Source organism: Cryptomeria japonica, chromosome 10, assembly GCF_030272615.1.
Source record: "Cryptomeria japonica chromosome 10, Sugi_1.0, whole genome shotgun sequence".
NCBI classification, from domain to species: domain Eukaryota; kingdom Viridiplantae; phylum Streptophyta; class Pinopsida; order Cupressales; family Cupressaceae; genus Cryptomeria; species Cryptomeria japonica.
Genome location: NC_081414.1, coordinates 200053442 through 200069734, shown reverse-complemented (window position 1 = coordinate 200069734; position 16293 = coordinate 200053442). Strand labels below are relative to the sequence as shown.

Sequence of the window (16293 nt, the reverse complement as noted above, 5' to 3'; positions counted from 1 at the left end):
TCCTAGTTTATCCTAAAGTCCCATTAAAGTTTTATCCTTGACTATATAAAAGGCTCCTCTTGTTATTTTGTAATCATTCATAATCTATATTCAATGTTTTTTTTTACAATATAACAATTATTTCTATTGCATCCATCATAGTAGGTATTTGATCTTGTCAAATTCTTTCAATAACGAATTATTTCTTATTCTTCAAGAATCTCATTTTAAGTTTAAATGGCTTCGCATGGAGCAAAATCATCATATATTGGCGTTTTCAACATGACGATCTTCTCCCACAAAAGCAATTTTAATGCGTTGATATTGTGGATGACATGATTTACATTTTGAATAACACAAAGTCAATTCATTCAGTGCATGCTTCACAACCCACTTGTCCTTTACGCATAGATGAAATCAAGATAGGTCATCCAATCTAAAACTCACATGATATAGCTAGCACACTTCTAGACTACTCATGAGCACTATCAACTTAAGATTCCCCTATTTACAAGGACAAAAGTTAAAAAGCTTTCTTCAGCAATTTTCATCTCTGAAAAAATGGCATATAAAGATAAAGTCAATGAAAATAAATTGAGGAGCCATTTTGCTCGATAGTTGAAGCTGTCCGTTCATGTACTGTTGTTTTATTTACTTTGTACTTGGAACTTTTTACTTTCTTCCGTTCTTTTGTTTCCCCTTAATTTCCATAATCTAAATGTAAATTTTGACACTTAAATTATTTTCCTACATGCTTTATATAAATTATTTTCCTACATGCTTTATATATGAAAGAAGGATTGATAACCTCAAAAGACAGTATACATCGCTAAGAAAATCTATGATCCATAAGTTCAAAATCTACAGAAAACATTTCTAAACCCTATTACGCCAAACTAACTATTTTCAACAAATCTTTACAAAGGATATACAGAAAATTGGATACTATGCATCTCCTGCTAAGGTATCTGAGTGCATTTAAAAATTTGGACTGTTACCTGCCTAATATATGTTCATTGCAACTACACTTTCCATGCATGTATCATTTAAATCGCTTCAATTTAATATATCATGAAACAGTCGTTAAAGTGCCCTGTTACAAGTGTCAGACATCTTCACTGTTCTTCGGCAAAAATTCTTAACTAAAGAAACTCTAATCAAGGTGGACCTCACCTAGAGATAATCATTGGGTTTCAATATAAACTTACACATAATCCACGTAAAAACTATAACACATGTTCTGAAAGTTATAAATAATGAACCCAGAATTTCAGTAGTGCCTTAACATCGTCATGGCTCTGCTTTGAATTGAATGATTTAAAAATACTCTCAACTTACTCAATACTCATTGAGTATATATCTCCCCATAGCCATTAAACATTAAGTGTACAAGAACTACACTATTAAAGAATGAGCAAATGTTTGATTAAAAATTTCTAAACCCATAAAACTCTACATATATGGCGGTGACGTAGTGAAGCTGTAAAAGAAAAGTAAGATATACGGGAATAATAGTTGCCATGTGACACCAATCTGGTAAGGTAATACACCAACTTGCTATAAGTTAGTCCCCCTTGAGGAGGCCTACAGGGGAATCATTTTCCGTTTACCTTATATCATTAAAAGATTGATGTACCTCAGAGATTTGAAATACATCCAAGCTAAGAATCTTTCAACTTGTCAATGCTTCTATAACTTATGTAGAATATTTTCCATTCATTTCAAGCAGTGCCTCTCTGTGTTTCTACATGTACAATATTTTAAAAAGTAAATATAATATGCTGAATTTACAGTGGCAATCCTGTCCCTTCTAGCTTTAAGTGGGTTTGAGGCATTTTTTCTTTTTAAACTTGCCTTTTTTAATGCACCAAATGTTGCATGTTGCAGAATCCTTAGAATCAAAGGAATTAGTTTTTTGGAGGTAATCTTTGTTAAAATTGCCATGACCGATCATACTGCACCCAGCATGTTGTAATATTTTACCCAGTTTTAACAACTATCCCACACCCTAGCATTTGAACTTCGCCATTTACTTTTAACGATTTTCCTACTCAAGCTAAGTAAATGGAGATGCAAGAAGATGTAACGATGGTACCACAAGTTTGAACCAAGGTCCACATGTCCTGATCAAGGGTAGCCTGCTGCAAAATGACACAACTAAATTGACAGTTATCCTTATATGTCAATAAAATTAACTCTCTACAATTTTTTATTTCAGTAACAAATCCCATGGTATGCCCAGAATCTGCTGCAATTGAAATGAGCTCAAATCGCTGAAAGGAGATCCCATGTGATTTGATTCAACATAAGTAGATAGACAGTCCGCACAGAAATGCTGGTGACTGTTTACAGAAGCACTGTCTAAAATAACTCCATATTGGTTAAAAGTGTCCTCGTTGTACCTATATTAAATTTTAAGCTACCAATTAAATGAGTATCACTGTACTACATTTCAACCATTGGTTGAATCGTTCCATCAAATTTAAGTCAAAATAGCCAGCTGAATCCAAACTCCCAAAAAACAATCATTAGAACTTATAAAAGACAACTATAACCATCAAGACCATTAAAACTAACATCTTGAAGAAGAAAATAACAACTCTTCTTGATTATATGGATTCCATTTGCTTTCTTCTATCCAATGAATGCTCTCATATCAGATGAAGTGCATGCCTGATCAGGAAACTGATTATGTAGCTTTTGGAAGGAACTTAATTTTACATCCATTTGTATCGAAAATATGGAATTGATTAACATGTAACCAAGAATAAATAAATAAACTACAAAACTCTCCCCAAATTCAGAGTCAATTGTCACGTTCTTCAAATCATACATTCAAAACATTTGGATTTAGCTGGTAAGGTTGTCCTGCTGGTAATCAGGATTTTCTTTCAAAATCACAAAACCCTCTAAGACTGAAGAAAGAGGAATATACCTGCAAAAAAAAATATTAGTTATTAATACAGCAACTATACTACATATCTATTTTGCATTTGTACAAGCCTAGCACACGCAACTAAAAGAAAGAACATCTCACTTTTCTGTTGCAAGTTCTGCTCTGTCACCAGCTGCAAGTAGAACAGGTGTTGTATGCGTTTGGAACCCAGTTATAGTCTTTGGGCGGCCGGCCTGACCAACAACATCCACAGCTTGCCCTACTCGAACAGGAACTGACAAAGGCTTCAAATTCTCATCCACCGTCATCAGCATTCTTGGCTGTGCATTTATTGATCAAAAAAATTAGGCCCATTTTTAAAGAGCATCATTTACAAGAAAAACATACATCCAATAGGGACCAACACATAATACAAACCTGCATGGCCAATACAAGGAAATAAAGAACATAATGGTATTTTCCCAAGATAATAGACTTCATGTCCAAACATGCATGAAGCAAAGTTATAATACCAGCTACTGCAGAGCTGCAGAACAATTTTGGTTTTTGATTAGCAAGACAGAAGCCAAATAAATAGAAAACGAGTGCAAAGAACCTGGTTTGGTCAAGTAAATAGAAAACAAGCTTATATAATCCAAAGTCCATAGAAAACAAGAGTAAAGAGTGATCTGAATTGAATATAAGCATGCCTTCAGAAATTTGTAATTTTAAAATGTTGCTTCAGGAATGCAAAATGTAGATACTTACTGTGATAACAAAAAGCGGTCTGAATGATATGGACTCAGTGTTAGCAACCCTTTTCCTAAATGAACCAAACCTTGAGCAATGCGGACCTGCGACACATATTTATGTCAGATGCCTGAATTAAGTTGTGTTAGACATTGTTAAAACCTAGAAAATAAAATTGCAGCAACAACATTAATAACTGGCAACATAGCATACACAGAATAGAAGACTAGGATCTTTGTAATAATAGCTCGAAAGATTTCGTAGCATGCCAGCTATTCGGGCATTATTTGTTCCAGCACCAATTAATCCCAGGGACATTGTTGCTGCCTACAAATGCACATCACTCTTTAGATTATCAAATCTTAAACAACTTCATAAGAAAACCCTTTCTTGTGGACATCAGAAAAAATATAAAGAAATATTAGAACAAATCCAAATCAAATACCACTTACCATAGCAACCTCTGAATCGGTGTCATGACTAAGCCTACTCAAAGTGTCCATCACATTGACCTGGTATAGATGTTTACATGTGAGATTTCAAAAAAAACTTTTAATGCATGAATAATCAAGCAAATGAAGGGCCAATAGTTACACTATTTTAGCAAAGGAAAAGAACAGAACAAATGAACATTACTTTTGGATTTGATATTGACAATAGGCCTAGAGCCAATGGGACTGCTCTTCTAATATTCTGCTCCCCATACTGCAGGAGATGCTCCAAAGAACGAATGGCCATTTCAAGGCCTAGTTCTTCAGCCATTGCAACTAATGCAATTCCAATTACAGCTGGTGCCTGGTGACTTTCACCCTTCTCGAGGTGTTCCGCACAGAGTCCTAGAAGACTTTGCACCTGATAGAAAAAAGTAGTTTTTTATAAGAGAATTAAAATACACGCTAAATGCGGAAAATATGGCTATATTCATACAGCATTTAATCTCGCCAAATTCAAGGTGATAAGCAAACACCTTAAGAACATTGCCAGTGCCAGCATATGCACAAGACTCCAATGTGACTTGACAATATTTTGATATTTTCTCATTGAATGTCTTTGCCACTTCCAAAGTTGCATCAACGTTTTCCTGTTTATTTTAACAATAGAAGATTAAATTTTATAAAGCAAAAAGAGTAATCATGTAAAACAGAACCTTTCTAAGGCCTTAAATAACTTAAAAGCTACCCAAATCAAGCCTAATGTAGCTCCAACAACACAAGATTCATGGAAAGAAAATACATTGTAATCACCATATTATAGCAATGAATCTAATGTAGCACATTCTCTCAAAAGAAATGGGCATTAAGCATGAAAGCTTCAACATAAACATTATCTCAGATCTCAAGTACTACTGCTAAAAACATGTGAAAACTGGTACAAAGTATAAAGCTCAATTGTACAACTGCAGAAAACAGATTTATGAATCAATCTTGGCTAGGCTTTAATTTATATAGACATCTTTTCCATTTTTTCCATTTGTATTTCATTATAGATTGTGACTATTACATATTTAGGCCTCAGTATTCTGTCTAATATTTAGGCCTCAGTATTCTGTCTTCAGAGTCTGGAATAGGTCTCCCATCCATTGTTGAGATAACGTAACTGGAATTATAAAAACATGACTGTAACTGGAATTATAAAAAAATGACTGCTTAAATATTAGTGTCTCAAATTACTTCAAAAGCTTGGCTATAGACACATATCAGGTTGTTGTGAACTTTCCCAATTCAACCCGCATTTTTGAGACAGAATTAAGTCCACTGGGTATACACTTCGGTTGTGCTGCAAAACTTAACATTGATCTGTTTAGGAAAAGATTAGGATGTTAGCCATAATTAGGAATATGTATTTGGACGCAACCATTATTAGGATGTTAGCCATAACCTATATCAAGATTGGATCCTGTTGAGATGAAGAAAAAGTAAAACCAGATAAGCTTTAACAAACTAACTATGACAGATCTAAAGTTTAATCCTCATTACTCTGTGCTTGATGTCTGCAGTAGATCTCCTCATCCATTACAGAGCGAATATATCTGGAACTATAGAAACTCCTTGCGCTTGCACAGCTCGGATGCAAATGGGTATTGTCTAAGAAGTCTATTTTGCCAGATCAGTTACATGCGAACATTTGGCTGTAGACATGTCAGGTTGTTCTGAAGTTTTCCAACTCAATCGATATTTTTAGGGAAGAATAAATCTGTCAAGTACACCTTTTGGTTGTGCTGCAAAGCTCTAGATACACTGCTTTGGGCAAGATCCTTGTATAGCCATCTTGACATATGCCAGGAAAATCTTATATAATTAATTTGAGAAAGAATTGTAATGCAGTAGTTTTTTGCAGCCTTCAATATTCAATATATATTGATTTTATTGTGCTGATAAGATTTCACAACTTACCAATTCGCCTATGTAAAATAACATGTGAAATGACAAATATAGCACTGAAGCTGACCAGCCTTCTGCTGCTTACAGAAGAACAGTGGGTTGTAATATTATATCTAGGTGAAAACAACATACCATTATGCAAATTGCACAAACATGAGATCTGCTGGGCACACCAGCCCATGGGAAAGAAATGGAATAGGGGTGGCATTGTTTAGCTTTCTATTTTAATGTTATTTATCTGTTTTTAATTTCAATTTAAGAAAACTATCCCAATTATATTCATTTCAGAAACTGCACAGTATGAACCGGTTGTTTTCAGCAACAGAATAGAAAGAAAGTGTGTTTTCCAAGAACGGTACCCATTACTTTCAATGCTTGGTAAGCAAATCCCCCAAGGACCAGGATCCATTTCAGTATCAGAAATCCTTGTTACTCTATTTGAATTTGCTTACCAAGTGCAAGTTTGAGATTGTTAGAAATCTAGCAATGAACATAACCTTGCACGCACAAACAAAGCATACTGATGTCCAATACAATTTAGTGCACAACATGGTAGAGAATGGAATAGTAATTCTAGAAAAGATTGATACTTCGACAAATGTTGCTAATGCATAGAAAAAGCCAATCACAACAAAGAATTTCAGGTAGTGCAATGAGGCTTGTCTATGGGCCTCATGCCCCCTAGCAATTAGATTTCAGTGTTAGAGTTCCTCTTTTGCTGGTGTTCAACAAGTGGCAGAATGTTGGAAATGTGTCTCAATCTTGCATCCTAATGTTCATATTTATTAAATACTTTGACCACATAGAAAATGGGGCATCCCACACTCTTGGCTACATGTCCGCTTCTTTGTAAAGTTTGTAAGTTGTAAGAATGTCTAACGTCGTTATGAAGCGTACGAGAACCTTATGACATTATAGGATGGAAGTTATTTATGACGGATTCTATAAGGGTAAGAGCACTATTATAAGGACTTCCCATAAGAACATGAATATTAACAGTTACATTAGATTCTTGACCAACATTATAACAATTTATGATGCATAAAGCATCTTTGAAAGGATAATGGAGTCATATTGGGGCACCTTAGTTGCGATCAACCATGACAAGGTATGACAACTATGACGAAATGTAAAGAATAATCCAAAAAAAGCCTAAAAGCTTAAGACCAAGTGGTTGTTGGAATTTATGCCAAAGAAGTTTGGGTGCCATACTTCTATTGGGATGATACATAGTTTTCCAAAAACATTGGATGGTTTTCTATTTGTGCTTCATTTATTTATAGCATGCTTGGGACAAGTTATGCATAATGTATTTTCTAGGTATCATTATGCTGCCAAAATTATACAAAATTACATTTTGGTGATACTCATGTAAGGGTACTCTAGTTATTGTGTTTTAAATATTGTTGTTGATGATACGATCAGTTTGTGGTTTGACGAGTGAAATATTTTCCCCACATACCCCACTACGTTATGGTTGTATTATGTTTAGTACTTTTCCTCGTAGCTAGAATTTGTCATGCCTAGAATCAGCGCCTTTAGCCTGTGCCTAAATTAAATGGACTACAAACATCAGACTTTTCTAGCATCTTTGCAAAAACTCCAAGCTAAGGTTCCACATTCTGCTTCCTTCAGCCTTTTGCCAATTTTGTCATGCCTAGAATTAATTCCCTTAGCCCGTGCCTAAATTAAATGGCCTACCAAATATCAGACTTTTCTAGCATCTTCGCAAAAACTCCAAGCAAAGGCCACTCCTTCCCAACAAGTCAAAGCACTCAATTTACAACAGCTAGATGAGAGCAGATAAACTTGGGATGTTTGCTGTTTTTGTGTTGATGTTAAACAAACATGATATGACACCTTAACGGGAAGCTCGCTCATCAGACAAAAACACATAGGAGCTAAGTCACAAGGCTCTTGTTCATGTTTGAGTTAAATAAAAAGGATTGGAACAAACTTGTCAAGTGATTAAAATTCGAAAAAAATATATATGATTTTCAAATAATATAAATATGCATTTCTAAATTATTCTTAAGACCTAATACAAAACTAATAAAAAACAAACATAATTAAAATTAAATATTAATGATTACATTGAGAGGCATAGCTATAGTGGCAGCATTACGTGGAGAGCAGTGGTGTGAGCATGTTAACAAAAACTATAAAAGTGCCTACATACAAAAATAATAAAACAAATGAAAGGTATAACAAACATAGAAGAGTTTGATAACTATACAATTGGTTTTTGTGCTGGTGTTTTGCAGCTGTTTTGTTTCGTCTCTTTAATGCTTATCTTTCGAATTGTAATAGGGTTTCGGGTCCCCTAAAACCTGTTTTTACTTAATCAAAAACAAACATAGAAGAGTTCGATAACTATAAAATTATTGTACCATGATTATTTTCAATTAACTATAGTTAACATATATTTTATTTATATAATCATCTACTTAAGTAAATATAATAGTAGGTAATAATCTAGGTAATACTATATGATTAAATATATAGTTAGATAATATCTTTATATTACTATTAAGATAGAATATAAATCTATAACAGTTTATATTTGTTACATAATTAAATTTTATCTTAATATGGCCAAATATTTATATGCTTTCATAATTTTTATATGTTACACAATTATAAAATAGTTTTAATGAAATAATTATGTACTTTAAATAAAATAGTAAATAAAATTCTTGGCCTAAAATTGGCCTACAATATCTAATGCACTATATAAAATTGAGGGGGGATTGATTTCTGGATTACTAGCAGGAACCTTTGATTTGGAAAAGCAAGGGAAGGAAGAAATAATGTTGAACTGCCTGGTCTCTTTTCGAGAAGGGAGTAGAGAAAAATGATTTATCAGAGTTAATCAATTTCATTGTAGGGAATCCTGAAATGTTTTCTCCAGTAGAAATCAAAAGGGTGTTTGACTACGATACCAAGATTTGCTTCTTCTGACACCACTTCCCATTTTTGAGTATTAGTAAAACGATGCTACCCGGTCCAATAACACTTATCACTTCACACACACACACACACATATATATTGCCCAATGTGTCGAGAGCACATGGAGACTGTGGAGCATCTGTTTGTGAAGTCTGTTGCCCATGAGTGTTCATGTTATTTCCTTAATAAATTAAACTAGAAGGGAACACTTCCCTCTTCATTGAAAGAGATCTTTGAGAGCTGGACCATTGCAAACAAATCGTCAATCTAGGGAGGACTGTGGTTTGCTACCCCGCAATGATTATTTGGCACATCTGGAGAGAGAGATGAACAAATGTTTAACAATAAGGAGTCTCATGTACAGACAGTTCTAAACAAAATTGAGGTTGGTATCTGCCAGCATAGTAATGTGAAAGTGGCTGAGAAGAAGCATGATAAGTTCACTTACTAGGATGATCAGATGTCAAAAGTGTGGCCTACTCTTATCCTGCCAAACAACAAAGCACAGGATGAGGCTTGGTGGTCACTCTCGCCAACAGTTTGCTTAAAGTTGAATTTCGACGAGACCTCTAGGGGCAATCCAGGCCCGTCTAGTGCTAGGTTCATTATCAGAGACGAAAAGGGAGATCTGGTGTGGAGAGGATCGATCAAACTCCTGAACGGCACTAACAAGATGCCAAATATGCAATATTGCTTGGCGGCCTAAAACTATGTCAGGAGGAGAACATTTGTTCTGTGGACATCGAAGGGGACTCTCTCAATGCCATTCGTGCAGTGTTCACAAACTCTGCCCCCAGTTGGAAATCAGAAATGCGACTTGGCGAGATCTGTGACCTCCTTAAGGAAATGAATTTTTCAATTAGGCACATTTATTGGGAGGCTAATGTTCCTATCAGTCGCTGACAGATGTTCCCAGGAAGCCTCCATTGCAGGTTCATGAAGAGTTGGATAAGATGTTTTAGAGGCGGCCTTTCCCTTGGCTTCTCCTTTATCTTCGTCCTCTGGATGTTCTGATGGTATTTGTGACTATGGTGGCTGAGAAGAGTCTGATAGGCGATGCTATCTGTGTGGAGGCTCTGGATGAGAACTCATTGCTGAGGGAGATTGTTGCAATGATGCAAAGTGAAATTGAAGACAATAGGATGACTAACATACGCATACTTGGTACGGGTTAACAATGATGTTGTCTCATGCCCTAGTCGAACGGCTTCAAGAGTCATTGAAGCCATTCGCATCTTGATCCACACATTGTGTGAATGAGCTACCCCCTACGATAGCAATATATATAATTAAGATAATATATTACAATTGAAGATAGAATATAAATTTATAATCATATGTTATATTCATTATATAGACATATGCATACTTGGTACGAGTTAACAATGATGTTGTCTCCTGCCCTAGTTGAACGGCTTCAAGAGTCATTGAAGCCATTCGCATCTTGATCCACACATTGTGTGAATAAGCTACCCCCTACGATAGCAATATATATAAGTAAGATAACATATTACAATTAAAGATAGAATATAAATTTATAATCATATGTTATATTCATTATTTAAAAATCTATTTTATACTCGTATTCAACTTTTATATATTATACATCTATCTATACATTACTTATATATATGACGTAAAGAGATATCATTCTCAAGGTGTCTATCCCACTTAAATCACAAATCTAGTTAAAAATAAGTACCTTAAGAATGATATCCCTCAATGTCTTTTACAAAGATTTTGGTAAAGACAGGTACGCTAGTTTTAAATTAATTATTAAATATAATCAAAAATTATTATTAAACCTTATAACAAATATATTTATCATAATATATTTATCATAACAGTAAAATATTATAAACTAAAAAATAATATATAAATATTTAACTGACTTTAAAGTCAAAACTGAAAATCTTAGTCAATACAAAATTTTAATTAAATATTTTGAAATTAACTTTAAACTTAAGCTGTCCCAATTACAGAAACATATTAAGCAATGGCACCATGAGCCATCAAGGCAATACTTGAGATCCTTGCTCTTGTATGGGCATTTATGCTTCTTGAATATCAAGTTGGCAATTTGAAGAATTTCATTGATCACCATGTAGTTGGATGAAAATTTGAGCTTATGGCAGCAGGTCTTGCCACACATTTGGTGAAATTGTGCTTTCTTATGACGACCAGGGATTCACTCAGCTGGCTCTGCACGTGGTGAAATCGTGCTTCCTTATGATGGCCAGGGTTTTGCTCACCTGGCTCTGCACAAACGGATAAACAAACAAGTTTTGATAAACTACCTCATTTCCCAATGTTTGTCCACTGTCTCATGCACACCAATGGCCACAAAACAGAATAAAATAATTTTAAACCTTCCCAAAAGAAAAAAAATTGAACAAATTTGGAGATGGATTTAAACAATATTTTGGGTTTTATGTTCACATTTGCTGGATTTCAAATTTCATGGATGAAAATCTGCAAACTGACTTAATCAAGAAAATAGTCAGCACCCATGTGTCATGCAGATCTGGAAAACCCTTGGTGCCACAGCCACCTGGAGAACACCCAACAATTACTGTAGGACCTAGTAATTTCCTGTCGAAAACTGTATGACTATGTATGTAGTACCCCTCCTTGATCAGACTCTTTTTGTATGTTTTTGATTGACTTCAGTGGAACATTATTGTGTATTGATTCAGATTTTATGCGATCTTAGTTCTTGCTTTATCTGGATTTGTGGTGTATGATTTTATGCAGTATCTCAGTGCTTATGATTAATGTTATTTTATGAATCATTATCATGGATTGACACTCTTACCCTATATGTGCGATGCGTTATTTATGTGTTGCGTGTTTGCATGTGTATGGGATGCGAGGAGATGATTTTCTTTCACTCAATCCGGTGAGACAGGAAACGTCACGATTCTCCTTCATCGGTGTGTGTGTCGTATCTGTATATATATATATTTGGCTATATGCACGTGTGGTTCTTTGGTGTGGGACATTGCAGGTACAAATACCAGGTAGGTACGGGGTATCGACTCCACCTGGTTTCACAGGTCTAAGCGTGTCTTATATGTCCGATGGGAGTGGAGGAGATAGTTGTTGGACCCTAACTTGACCCGCAGTTACACTCGTGTGAGTGTTGTCAGTCGGTTGTCTTTCCCGTCTGGCTGGTATGCGAATCATAGTGCTTTGGTTTGGTCATTTGTGAGTCATCATTTGATCATTCTTCGTTTTGCATGTTTTCGTTCATCTATATGGTTATTTAATTGAATGGATGATGCTATCTTATGTTGCCGTAATTAGTTAATTATTATGCTATGAGATTATTGATTTAATTAAATTAATGATTTGCTATATTAAATGGTTAAATGGCTTATTTCATTGTGTAAAGTGCATTAATATATATTGTGGAAGGAAATAAATAATTGCCTAGCCATTTAAATGACAAATGCTTATGTTGAAGGAAAGTATTATGGGAAATAGAAAATAAAATAAAAAGCTTTTCCTTTTACCTTTCCAATTGACTTTTTCATTTTATTGTTGGAAAAGAATTATTTTTTAGAAAGAGTAAATCTGATTGCTTTTTACTTTTAAAAATAAATTAATCTGATTGGTGGAGAAAACTTTCAACCTTGAAAGTTTAGGTTAAAATTATTTTCCCATATATTCCTGGAAATTCACGGGAATGTGGGGAGGCAGAATTTTTGGAGAGAAATTTGGAAAACCATCTTGAAAGAGGAGCTGGAATTCGATTTGGTTTGCAAGGGCTGGGATTCTTCCATCATTTTGCTTGCTAGTTGCTTCAAGATTGGATAGTCTCTTCTTGTTTGAAATTTAAATTTGATTATTTCAGTTGCTCCCTGTGTATAAAAAAATGCAAATCTTCTTGTAAATTCTTGTGGAATGATTGGAATGGAAGAAGAAATGCCTGTTATTGTTGATTTTGTGAAGCTTATATCATATGTCTGCTTATAGGAAAGAAATGGTTCATTTCTCTATTTGTTGTAGGTTTTGTATTCTTGAAAATCAACTTCTTGGATTGCCTCTTCTATTTGGAATAGAATGAATTGGGTTTAGTTTGTTGTGTGCTTCCCATTATCTTATTGCCCAAGATTTGGGGTTCTTGTGTGATTTTATTTCACCATTTACCTTACTGGTAATTATCCCTTGGAAATTTGGATCTTGGCATTGTGTTTGTGTGCCGTGAAATGATCTGGGAATGAATCGTTTTCATGTTGAAACGATTTTGTGGCTTATTGATTTGTGAATGCTTTGGAAGCATGTTTTTCTTGTTTTCCTAGACTTTACCTCACCCCGTGGCGGGCTAGTCCCACCACGCGGGTCGGTAGTGTCTGCTACCCGCAGGTAGCAGTACTACCGGTCGGCAGTACCGCTACCGGTCAGTAGCAGCTGCTACCAGCGGTAGTGGTACTACTGGTCAGCAGTACCGCTACCGGTTGGTAGCAGTGCTACTACCGGTCAGCAATACCGCTACCGGTTGGTAGCAGTGATACCGGTCGGTAGCGGCACTACCGGTCGGTAGGCTTGCTACCAACGGTAGCAGTACTACCGGCAGGTAGTGTCTGCTGCTTCGGCACAGCACTACCGCGGGTTGGCCTTAACCCCGCTTGACCTTGTACCCTCACCGGTTCAAACCGGTTGTATGCTATGAACTTAGTTTTTATAACATAAAATATTTTAAAGTGGTTTTTAGTGTTAAATATAAATGGTAATTTCCTAATGATTTTTATTATGTGGTTTAATAAATTTATCTATGGAAATCAAGGCATGAATTAGGAATTCAAATTGGTTAATTTGGATATATTCTGGAAATGAATTAAATGCCTGTTAGGAATTCATGTTTTATTCGCTAGAATATGTAATGTGAATTTTATCCTTGATGGAATATTGATTTGGAAATTGAATAGATGTGAATGTCGTAAAGGAGTGTTTTATTTAATTTTCAATCAACGAATTTGCAAGTGCTTATGATGCTGATTTTCTCAAAGATTGTCTGATTGTGGATTTAGTGAAATTAGTTTTCCTTGCAAGAGTTATATTGTGTTTATTATGGTCTGTGGTTCAGTCGTCCTATGGTGGCGTATTTGGTACCTTTGACCAAGTGATATATGATGGCTTTGTTGTCTTAACCATGTAGTGTCTTTGCCTTATGGTTAAACAAGAGTCAGTATGTCCTCGTTTTGACCACTTGTTTTTGGATAGTGGTGTTATGGTAGTCTGCTTCGCCATAGGGTCCTCGTGGAGTGACCATGTTTGTTTAGTGTCCTTTGAGAGAGTGGCCTTCGAATGGGGGTTGCGCCCAAAGTGGTTGGCAGGATGACCCTTCGAAAGTAAGATAATAAGTGATAATCTAATTAGGTGGGTAGTTCTAAAACATTAATAAAGATATTGTACCTCGCGCATAGGTGAGTGCTTGTACTGAGGCTCATAATGTAGTGAGAAGGCCTGGAATGGAAAACCGACCACCTTATATTCACGAAAGGCTAGTAGGGTCCGCATGACACTTAGTTGGAACCGGAGGTTTGGGAGAGGTTACCAGGATAGTGAGCCGGGACCTATGGAGGTTGTACCATGGTATCCATCTTAAGCTATGCGATGACACTCTCTTTAGGTTCACTAGTGTTTTGTGATGTCGATTCACTTGTGGTATGTGATGTCGTGTCACTTGTGTAAGTGTGATGTTGAGTCACCTGGATTATTGTGGAGTCTTTTTGTGTTGTCATGGTGTCGTATTGTTTTGTCGACTGTGTCATGCTTTTGCTTGCTTGAGGGTCCTCAGCTATCTCCTAGCACGGTGGGGTGATTCCATTTTGAGAATTACATGGTCGGGTGGTAGTGTCACTTCCCATCGGATGTTCTTGTTCGTACCTTCATGCGAGGATTGGCTTTGTAGGTGTTTCGGTGGATCGTGGCTCATTTTTATCTCATGTTGGAGATTATTGTTATTTGGAGACCTATGTGGTCATTGGATTGTATATTGAGAAGCCAAGTATTGGAAGAGCAATGTAATCCTAGATCGGAATGTTATTTATCAGTTTCCTTTATGATATGTGTACATGCTTATTGAAGAGAAATTATATTGTATCCTTTCAAGCTTTCAATGGTGTAATTTGTTATTGCTTATGGCTTCTTGTGATCATTGAGTTAATGATGGACTATTGGATTAACCTTCATTGTGGAATTTATCTTTTGGTTTTAATTCTTCGTTGGTAACCCTTAAGGAATTCTAGTGTTAGTCTTCCGCTTGTGCTATAGTGCATGTTGTGATTAATGCACTTATTATGTTTATACTTTAAAAAAAAAAATTGTTTCACCCTTGTTGTGGATTTTCCTTCGGGGTTCCTGGCGGGGCATTACAATGTACAGGCAAATATAATTGTGATTTCGAACAAGTTTTAGGGGGATTTTCAATGTCCAATGTATTTTGAATTTCTATGATAAAATCGAGCAAAATGGGACTTAGAACCATAATATCTTCAGTAAAAAATTATTAGAATACATAAATCATGACTTGATTCATAAGAAAATAGGGTGACAGTCAACAACATATTGATAAAATACCTGTTACAGTAGTTAATATTTTCAAATTATAAAATGGTAAATTCCTCTTTTTAGTACTACATATTGTGTTTTGAAGTTTAAGAAAAAAAAACACTCAAATAAAATGAGAACTCCTTGGTGAACCAATTGTAATGTACTAATAAACTATTTCGAATACAATGGAGCCATGATAAAACATCATGCAGACCCCCCACATTAACAGAAAAATGGATACTTTTTTTAATTTATCAAGTTCAGAATCCATTGCACTCACCTGCTTCCCGAGGTATAAAAGGCCTAGACCCAAACAAAGAAAACGAGTAAGAGGATCTCCTAGTTCAGCTTCACTTCTCTCCATTAGAGCAAGAATTATAGACTGAGCCACTTCATCATTGCAAGATCCAACATAAATCAATCCAAGAGAGACAGCAGTGAATGCGATAACATCTATTGGAGCCTTTGAGTCTGTCAAAATAGGGGAAAGCAATCTAAGCACCTGCAAGAATACATGAAAAGCATTAAAGATGGCACGAACATGCCAAGAAAAAAATGTTCTTATATTTCCATGAGTTAAAACATATAGCCAAACATTACATTAAAGCAGCTAATTGTTCCTTACATCATCTTTTTGAGAACCAGCATATGCTAATCCAAGGCCCATAATTGCCCCAATCCGTATATTGGAATCATCCTTACATACATATTCTGTCAGCAGTGCAAATGCCTGCATATATATACCAATTAATATGATACAGAATTAACATTATTCATAGCTTCTAAACCAAAAAGCTTGA

General features: G+C 35.4%; 1 protein-coding gene across 1 annotated transcript in view; it reads right to left on the bottom strand.

The window, feature by feature from the left end:
* Window positions 1–2559: 2559 nt before the first annotated feature.
* Window positions 2560–16293, bottom strand: part of LOC131044453 (26S proteasome non-ATPase regulatory subunit 2 homolog A) — a 37188-nt gene continuing 23454 nt past the window's right edge. The window contains exons 16-25 of the mRNA XM_057977776.2: window positions 16119–16223; window positions 15774–15995; window positions 4572–4685; window positions 4241–4456; window positions 4057–4116; window positions 3818–3931; window positions 3623–3708; window positions 3293–3401; window positions 3017–3195; window positions 2560–2914 (exon numbers count right to left, since the gene is read on the bottom strand). Coding sequence (XP_057833759.1) covers window positions 2830–2914; window positions 3017–3195; window positions 3293–3401; window positions 3623–3708; window positions 3818–3931; window positions 4057–4116; window positions 4241–4456; window positions 4572–4685; window positions 15774–15995; window positions 16119–16223 — 1290 coding nt within the window. The 3' untranslated portion in view covers window positions 2560–2829. The remainder of the gene's footprint in view (window positions 2915–3016; window positions 3196–3292; window positions 3402–3622; window positions 3709–3817; window positions 3932–4056; window positions 4117–4240; window positions 4457–4571; window positions 4686–15773; window positions 15996–16118; window positions 16224–16293) is intronic.